This window comes from Molothrus ater, chromosome 4, assembly GCF_012460135.2.
Source record: "Molothrus ater isolate BHLD 08-10-18 breed brown headed cowbird chromosome 4, BPBGC_Mater_1.1, whole genome shotgun sequence".
Classification (NCBI taxonomy): Eukaryota; Metazoa; Chordata; class Aves; order Passeriformes; family Icteridae; genus Molothrus; species Molothrus ater.
The window spans coordinates 28,796,955-28,806,799 of NC_050481.2; the positions used below are offsets into that span (position 1 = coordinate 28,796,955).

The 9,845-nt window shown below is 52.9% G+C and overlaps 1 protein-coding gene across 1 annotated transcript; it reads right to left on the reverse strand.

The window, feature by feature from the left end:
• Positions 1-1,355: 1,355 nt before the first annotated feature.
• CLDN23 (claudin 23) lies at positions 1,356-2,054 on the reverse strand. Its single transcript, XM_036382918.1, has one exon. The coding sequence runs from the start codon at positions 2,052-2,054 to the stop codon at positions 1,356-1,358; it is 699 nt and encodes a 232-aa protein (XP_036238811.1).
• Between the last annotated feature and the right edge of the window lie 7,791 nt (positions 2,055-9,845).

Consider the following 9,845-nt stretch of genomic DNA (forward strand, 5'->3'; position numbering starts at 1 on the left):
GATGCCCACTCCTGAAGCAAGCTCTGCCCTCCTGCTGAAGGAGAGGGGCAATACCAATAGTGCCTAGAGTCTGACAGGGCTTTCCCACTCTGCCTGTGGCTGGACCCCTGTGCTAAGGTGTGGGGTGGGCTTAGAGAGGTTGGGTCAGACCCCTGATACACCCATCTGTGATTTCTGCAGGAGCTGCCAGCCCTGCTCAGGAAAGGACCATCTCACATCAACACCGTAATTTCATAAAGGAACGTTGTGCAGCATCTCTTGTGCCATTGTGGTTTGTGTCTGGGCTGGGGAGGGGAGGTTGGTTTGCTCTTTCTAGATTTCCAAGACCTAGGGAACGTAAGAATGCAGACAAAAACATTTGGGAGGTTTATCAGGAAGTCTCCAAGTCCAACACACTCTCTGAGAATGTCCCTTGAGTACTGTCCCTCTGCAGCAAGGCTTAGCTTGCTGACCACGGTGCCTTGGGCTCACCTGGTATAAGAATCTGGCCAAATAACTCTGCAAGGAAGCTGGCTTGGCTCTTACCTTGTTATGCAGGGGGCTGAGAACGATTTTATAGTGGAGTTCTGACCTCCTGAGTGTCCCTTACAAACCAGTGAGACCAGTTTTACCACCTCACACCAAGCTAATTTTGAAAGGGGAAATAAAATGCTATTTTTTTCCTCTGTGATCTTCCTTCCCCCACCCTCCCCACTCCACCCTGAAGTGGCTGTGCTCCAGGAAGGAGAAATCTCTTCAAGAGCTGATTTTGACCATGGGGGGGAAAGTCCTTTGGGAAAGTGCTATAAAAGCTAGCTGTGCCCTTCTACAGACCTTTCCTCCCTGCTTCAGGCAAAACAGGGAAGCTGGGTGTGCCATGCCTGCTGGCTCTCAGCCCAACCTGCCTGGCAGAAAGCCCATAACCATCCCACAGCACAAATGCATTGCTTTGAATTTATTTTGCTTTTTGCACAGTCCAGAGCTGGGCAGAGATGTGAGACAGGTGCTCCCCTCCCCTACTGCCAGCTCTGAAGGTTACACACTTCTGACCTGCATGTTGCTTACATGGGAGCACCAAAGCTGTCTCTGCCCAAGCTGCTGTGCATGGTACAGGAAGATGAGGTAAAAGCAGCACAGAGGGAGTGGAGCCACCTCTGGTTCCAAATCCAGCATGGCTTTGGCACAGTTGTAGATCCTGGAGCACAGCAGGCTTTTGAGGAAGTTGCAAATATTCAGAACAGGTCCTTGGTCTTGTTTCCAGCAAGAGAGAACCCAGAGGGCTTCAGAGGGGCCCCAGGAGAAGGGCATGGCTTGTAGGGGCAGGGGCCAGCACTGCTCTTGATGTCAGGGATGAGACTGCTGTTCCAGTGCTGGGACTACAAGTCAGAATCACAAGGTGGGCTTCTCCCCCAGCGCTGTCCATCTTTCTCATCCTCCAGCACGTCCCAGGGATTGTTGTAACCTCTACTGGAGCCCAACTCAGCCTCTGTCACAGTGGTGGGGGGCAATTTGGGTGCTCTGCGCTCCTTGCAGCAGTGATGGAAGCTGAGGGTGAGGGCCAGCCCCCCCAGGATTTCCAGACAGCTTCCCAAATAGCTCAGCACCAAGCTGTAGCCTACGGTCAGCGTGCTGCCAGGCGGGGCAGGCAGTGCCCACAGCTCCTGGGTGTACCAGGAGCTGGGCACGAGGCTCATCAGCCCGGAGAGGAGCAGCACCAGCCCTGCCACGCCGGCCACCAGGTGCCGGGGCTCCAGCTGCCAGCAGCGAACACCCAGCGCAGCCACCACCAAGCCCACCAGGGTGACCACCAGCGAAGAGGGCATCAGCCCTTGGGCCACCCGCACGGGCACCTGCTCAAAGTAGCCCAGCCCGTCAGCCTGCCCGCAGAGGCGGTCGTGGGTGCTCTGCCGCTCCCTGCATATGTCCCAGATGCCCTGCTCCCAAACGACGTCCATGGGCTGGTCAGGTACGAGGCTCACCTGCCTCCAGCTGGGTGCCAGCGTGCCCGTGAGTGTCAGCAGGAGCCCGCAGGGGCACAGCACCAGCCCCACGATCATCTCCGCTGGCGTCCGCATGCTGGGGACGTGGGTGAAGCGGGCTCCGGAGGGCTCCCGCTCGCCCGAGGTCCGCGGCAGCTCCGGGGCACGCAGGACAGGAGCTGTGGCACCGGTGCGGGCAGGGCGGGGGTCCCGCGGCCGTGCCGGAGCCCCTGAGGCCGTGCCGGAGCCCCTGAGGCCGTGCCGGAGCCCCTGAGGCGGGCAGCCCGCGGAGCCGTCCCAGCCCGGGCCGGGCTTGGGGAGGTGCGGGCAGAGGCGGTGCCGGCGGGCGGGGCCCGGCCCGGGCTGGTCGGCACCTGCGGCGGGGACAGCGCCTTCCAGGCGGACAGCGCCTTCCAGGACTGCGGGAGCCCGCGGGAACAGCGCCTTCCAGGGCTGCGGGAGCCCGCCGGGAGCGCCGCATCTCCGGCCCCCGCTGTCCCCTCGCAGGTGGCGGGATGGGGGCCGTGCCCGGGCTGCTGGGGCGGCGTAGGACCCTGTTACAGCTCCCTTCTTTACCTGCATGCCAGCTTATTTTGCTATCAAATTAGCTAACTAATTAATTAAAATAATTAGGATGAAATGCTGGCAGATCTCACATTTGGTAACTGGCCTAAGAAACCTCCCCATCTCCCTGTCCTTCAGGGAGAGCTGCTGGGTTCGGCCCTGCTCCTCCCGTCCCACGCTGCCCTCAGAGGGCACCCGCAGCAGCCTGGCTCTGGGCAGGAAGAGTCCCTGGGATGTCCACTGAGACAGGTACGGGAAATCACCACATTTGAGAATGCCAGTGTGGGATTTTGAGCCCCAAAAAGCACTCGTCCTGGGCCTCGCCAAATTTCCCTGAGTTTCTGCCAGTCACACTGAGCCCAGGAGAGGGCAGCATCCTCTCTGGATGGATTTGGGATGAGCAACGCCGGCTGAGCTGGGAGGCTGGCTCTGTGTGTGCCCCCCGGCACCTTTGCGCTGCTGGTTCCTGGCCTTGGAGGGAGGGAGGAAGGAAGGCCTTCCGTCCAGAGGGCTGCGTGGGGCTGTGCTGGACCAGCTGCCCCCGGCTCCCTTCCCCACTCCTCCGTCCCACAGCTATTTCCCGAAGTCCTGAAGCCCTTCAGCTCTCTGGGTGCCAGATCATTTTGGGGAGGGATTTTGAAGTTGTTGAACACTGGATCTTAGTCCAGCTGGAAAGCAGGGGTGGGTTGGACTCAGCCAAAGGCTCATGTCTCCAGCCACATCTACAGAGCAGCCAGATGAGCATAGCTCCAGAACAGGAACACCTGGCTTTGTGGTATGTAGCCAGTAGCTTGCTAAAACTTGGCACTCCTCATCTGGGAAACTAAGCCAGGGATTGCTGATTCCTTTCCTGTTCAATTAACTTCGGTAACTTTTACCCTACTCCAGCCACTGACTCTGTGCCAAGGCACTCACTACTGCCCTGGGAGCTGTGGGTCCAACCAACACACCAAATGCTGCTGGCCTGATGTGCTTCCCAAGTCTGCCTTCTGCCATGGGATCCCCACACAGGAACAGGTGCTGCAAGCCTGAAACCTTATAGTCCTGACTCCCTTGTGAGCTGTGTCTGGACACCTTTCCATCTGGACACCAAGTGGAGGTTGGCTGTGAAATGTAGTGCTCCTGGAGGAGAGGGGGGCAGAGGGAAAGGGCTGGAAGCAAGCTGGGTGGCACAGTGCCATGGATGAGTGCCTATCAGTGCCCTTTGCCTCCTGCCTGCTCAGGAGGCTTTTACCAAGGTGACAAATCACAGCTTGGTGGCAGTGCTGTCAGGTGTAGCAGTGGTTGCCCATGGACCATCCAAGCCAAGCTGTGAGCAGGTGATAGCAAGCCCCGAGTCCTGCATGGCTGGCCAGGACTTATCTGCCCATCCCAGAAGTGTGGGTAGGCGTGTGCCAACCCTGATGGAAAGGGAGGAGTTCTCCATTTTGTTGGATTTGCCCACATTTTACCCAGAAAGGCTAAGAAACCTAGAGGGTAATGCCCACCCTAGGCTTTGCAATGCCTGCCCTAGAATCCGTCTCTTGCAGCACCTTTCTTTTTCTCTTATCTGTTCCTCCAGCAGTGCTGTGCCCCTCTTTCCCTTGCTCATGCAGGCTTGAGTCTGGGAGGTGGCCAATCCTTGAATCTGCAGCTGCAGCAGAAGCTGGATCCCAGGAATATCACAATTATGCACCAGGGCAGGTTTAAAAACCTGGGCCTTTCCAATTTATTAATAATGCCCAGGAGGATGCATTCTGCCCTTTGGGCTGATGCCCAGGCTCCTGGCTGTGGGACAATGATAAGCAGATTAGGTGATGTGGCCCTGATGCTGGATGACCTGCCCTGAGTAAGCCTGGGGAAGGAAATGGGATTAACAGAGCTGTTTCCCGTTGCCATAAAGTTATAGATTGTTCATTTCTTCTCTTTTACTTTCTAATGAGGTGGTATGAAAAGAAATTCAAAGAAGTGCCTGGCCCTTTCCAAGCTCTGGGGAAGCATTTAAAGCCATCTGGCCTCAGAGATAAAATGGTCTGGCTGAAACTGCCTTCCTTCCCACATTGCCCTAGCTACTGAGTGGGAAAAGCCACCTTACTTGGTGTTTCCTACTTCTCCAAGGCTGTGACTTAGTTTTTTCCTACGCTGTCACAGTCATCTCTTTAAGAACATGATGGAAACTTTATCCAGGCCTGGTTGACTTGGCTTGCATTTTATTACTATTTTTTAATACCCATTGTAAATTGGAAGAGCAGCAGAAGGCCTTGAGCTAATTGGACCTGGAAAAGATCTAGGGCAGGATAGTCAGAACTTGATTCCAAGGAAGAAATTTTTTTTTTTAAATTCCATGATGAGGTATTTAGTGTTGAGTTGCTTCTTCCAGCCTCAGATAGCTGCATCACTGAAGGCTGGGAATGAATTCAGGGCAATATTTCTGTGTTCAATCTCTTCCCTGCCTCTCTAGCTGTCTGCTTCCAGCCACTAGTGGTGATGGCAACCCGACTGGACAAGTACTGGTGTCTCTTAGGCGACAGTGTGAAGTCAGTGTGGATGGGACCAGAAGCTTTTGGGTTACCCCATTGTCACACCAGCTGAGCAGGGTTTGCCTGATGCCAGAAATGGCCAAAGAACACATGCACACAACAATCTCCACAGCTTCCTATGTGATTCGTAGTCTGATCAGACTTCTAGGCCCAACTGAGCTTTCAAAATGTGGCTCTGGATAGAAGAGCTTCCCTGCACAAAGTTATCACTGCCCCTCCATTGTTGGCACTGAGGCTTGGGGACAGGAGGGTCCTTTTCAAGGAGGTTATTCCAACTCCCTTCCTCAGCAGCAGCAGGATCTCTCACCATCCTGTTTGCTGTGTGGGAACAGTTGGGGCCAGGGCTGTTTAGCAGGAGCCTACAGCTGATAATTCCTGTTTACATCCCACTGACCCTGGGGCTTTGCCTGTGTCACATATGGCAAGAAGCCCCCATACCACCACAGCGCCTGCGTGTCCTGCAAGTTACACTGTACCTGATTCCTTCTTGGGTTCAAAGTGGGCTTGGCCCATGCTGGACACCAAGCCACAAGGCTGCCAGGTCTGTGGACATGCGCTGTGCCACCCTGGGTTGCTCTGGGATGGCAGGTAGCCAGCAGGCACAATAGCTGACCCTGGCTGTGTATCATTTATCCTCTCTCTCACCTGAGGAGAATTCACTTTGCAGAGTGTGGCAGTCACGTGTCTTGCCTGATGTAGGAGATGGGAACTGGCTGAGAACAGTGCCCGTGCAGGCAGGACCTGCACTTAGGGGGCTGCAATTTCCTCTGGTCTAGACACTTGTATAGCTCCACTATCCATCTGTGTTTACCTTTCAGTTTAAACCCTAAATCCCTGCAGGCTGGGATCAAAGCACGATGGCTCAAACAGTCCATGCTGTGCTTTTTAGCATTAGACCTGGCTGTCTAAGCCTCTCCTCAGTCTCCATCCCAAAGGAAAATTTCCTTAGCCAGGTGTCCAGGTTGAATTATTTTGTTCTGACCACTCAAATTTGCTACTTTTTCCTCTAGCATTTCACATGGGGCCATTTCTAGGAGTGCAAACTAAAGATTCTCCTTGCTCTCAAGCCATGGCCCCTACAGCATGTGATTGCAACTGGAACACGCTCTGCATTGTGCTAACAGCTGCAGTTGCAATGGGCTTCTCCCAGCCCAGCTCCCAGCTTCCTCCCTGGACACACACACTGCTGTCTTTGTGCCTGCTGGGAGGCCAAGGATGAGCCCCAGGCAGGACAGGCTCTGTGATCCCCCTGGCTGGTTGAATGTGGAAGAGAGATCTGTGTGTGCTCCCCAGAGCTCCCAGCAGGCAGCTTCATGCCCCAGCACCCAGCAGGCAGCTCCATGCCCCAGCTATCCAGCCTTTGTGCTGGCACTTCCACGAGCAGATTTATCAGCCTTCCACTTGCCCGTTGACCTGCCCCCCTTCCAGGCTGGCCATAGTGGTAACAGCAGCCCTGAGGATGCACTCCAGAGGGGTTATCTGAGAGAGGGATGTGTTGGGCATTGAAGGGTTGCAAGCACCCATACTGGCAGGTCTCACTCCAGGGCTGTGACCCAGCAGTGGCTTAACATGCCCAGGCCTGTGGCCATTGCAGTTTTGGCTGTTCCCCCTGCTCAAAATTTGGTGTGAGGGAGCTGCAGTTTGGGGTCAGCATCCTGTAACGCCTGCAGGGAACAGTAAATCCATCAGTGAGCACTGAGGCTGTTCCTGCTCTCTTCTGCAGCCCAGCTGTGAGTCTGAGCACTATTCGGATTGGATCCTGGGAATGAGCTGTTGAAAGCCTTATTAGATGCCCCCCAGGTATTCACTCATCCGTTAACCTTGCTCACTTTCTAAACTGCTGCACTTGGACTTGCCAGATTGCCCAGTGCTGCTTTCAGTTCCGAGAATGATACAAAAAGCATTTTTGCAGCTGTATCTATTTTTGTCTGACTCTGTCCTGAAGTGGTTGGGAGTAGTTTAGACATGAAGCCCTTGTGCTGGGTTTTGGAGGTGCAGCCCTTTTCAGACAGGAGTAAGAGAGCAGTTAAAGCTGTGTCTGGCTGTGGAAACTGCATGTTTGTCCAGTTCCTGGGCTACAGATCTTGCAAGCTAAAGGGCAAAGCTAATGCTCGTGGGTGCACAGCATGTTGCAACTGGCAAGGCAAAAGCAGTGCTCCATGATGGAGGTTCATCCCATTACACTGTAAATGTGACTCATCTGCAGGGACTTTGATCTCCCATTGGGCTGAAACACCTGAAACCAAAGTGCAGATGGCTTATACATGTGCCTTTACGCATTTGCTGGGAGTTTGGTCAGCTTTGTGGGTCAAACCACTGGACATATGGCCAAGGCCACAGTGGAAAAGACCTGCTTAAACCTTTCCCCTTGAGAAAGCCCTGGGTGGGAGACAGCTGTGCCCTGTGCCTGTTCTGGAGGCTGAGAAATGGTGCAACTTCTAGTATATGGGAATTTGTTCTAATAGTTCTGCATGGAGAGAGAGCTGCATCTTGCTCCTGTGTTATTTCATTGAGTTACGGAATGTTTTGGGTTGGAAGAAACCTTCAAGATCATCTACTTGCAACCTCCCCACCATGGGCAGGGACACTAGACCAGGTTGCCCAAAACCCCATCTAATCTAGCCTTCAACACTTTCAGGGATGAAGCATTCACAAATTCTCTGGGCAAACTGCTCCAGTGACTCACCACCCTCACAGTATAGAATCATAGAATATCCTGAGTTGAAAGGCAACCACAAGGATTATCCAGTTCAGCTACTGCCCCTGCACAAGACAACCTCAAGAATCACACCATATGCCTGAGAGCATTGTCTAAACACTTCTTGAACTCTGGCAGGCTTGGTGCTGTGACCCTTCCCTGTAAAGAATTTCTTCCTAATATCTAATCTAAACCTACACTCTTTCAGTGTAAAATCATTAACCCTTGTTCTACCACTACATTCTCCCGTAAAATATTCCTCTCCAGCTCTCTGTAGGCCCCTTTAGATACTGGAAGCTGCTGTAAGCTCTCCCCAGAGTTTTCTCTTCTTCAGGCTGAGCAACCTCAGCTCTCTTAACCTGTCTTTGTAGGAGAGATGCTCCAGCCCTCCTCTGGACCTCCTCTGGACTTGCTCCAACAGGCCTATGTCCCTCTCATGCTGGAGGTCCCAGAGCAGGATGCAGCACTCCAGGTATGTTGGAACTCAGTACATCCCTGCAGATGTCCAGAGTTGCCGAGGACCCCACCAGGGGGCTCGGAGACCCTGGCATGCAGCCCAAAACACCTGGGGATTTGATTGTGACCCCTGGAGCAAGTTACCAGCTTTGTATGAGGACCTGAAAGTCACAGAACTTTGAATAGTATAATAATAAAATTATCACAGGGTGAAAATGTAGATTTTAGGATTTTTGGTATGGAGGTTATGGGGACAAGATGGAGGAACTTGGGCGTGTCTAGCCTTTCTTCTTCTTCTTCTTCTTGATTTTCTGCAGTGATGTTGGCACTTTGGGATTGGTTTAGAGTAGAAGTACACTGTCTAACATAGGTGATAGGTATTGGGAATTAAGTGTAAATATGTTATACGTAGTTTGTAGTATAAAAGGACAACACCGCCTCGGGGGCGGTCAGAGTGCCTGTGGCTGCCTTGCTGAGCAGACCTCCACTGGGCAGAACGAAAATTTTATAGATAAGAATTAATAAACAACCTCAAGACCGAAAAGTGAAGAATCCAGACTCGTTCTTCAGCCGCACAGGCCGAAACAGAGACATCCCACACATCTCGGGGCAGCAATTAACAACAGCAACCTGAGACAGGTAGGGTCTCACTAAAGTGGAGTAGAGGCACAGAATCCCCTCCCTTCCCCTGCTGCCCACGCTGCTTCAAATGCAGCCCAGGACAAGTTGGCTTTCTGAGCTGCAAGGGCACATTGAAGATCATGTTCAGCTTTTTGTCCACCAAAATCCCCAAGCTTTTCTCCTCTGTGCTACTCTCAATCTATTCTCTACCCAGCCTGTATTTGTGGTTGGGATTGCTCCAACCCAACTGCAGGATCTTACACTTAGCCTTGTTGAACATCTCAAGCCTGCCCAGGTCTCTCTGGATGGCATCCCTGCCCTGCAGCATGTTGGCCACACCACACAGCTTGTTGTCATCTGTGAACTTGCTGAGAATGCGCCCGATCCCCCTGTCCCTGTCACTGACAAAGGCATTGAACAGCTCTGGTCCCAGCTGAGACCACCTAACACCACTTGTCACTGGTCTCCACTTGGACACTGAACAGATGACCACAGCTCTTTTAGTGCCACCACACAGCCAATTCCTTGTCCACTGAGTTGTCCATCTGCCAAATCCACATCTCTCCAGTTTAGAGACAATTATGTTTTGTGGGACAGCGTCAAATGCTTTGCACAAGTCTGAGTAGACTATGTCAGTTGCTCTTCCCTTAGCCACCAACACTGTAACGCTCTCACAGAAGGCCACCAAATTTGTCAGGCATAATTTGCCCTTACTGAAGCCATGTTGACTGTGACCAATTACCTTATTATTTTCTATGTCCCTTAGCATAGTTTCCAGGAGGATCTGCTTCATGAACTTGCCAGGCACCAAGGTGGCACTGAGAGCTTGTAGTTACCTGTGTCTTTCTTATTTCCATTTTTAAAAAATGCTTCCCCATTCTCAGTCAGTGGGTGCTTCACCAGACTGCCATGACTTCTCAAATATGATGGATAGAGGCTTAGCCACTTCTTCTGCCATGTCCCTTTGCACCCACAGATGTATCTCATCAGGTCCCACAGATTTGTGCAAATTCAGGTTTCTGGGATGTT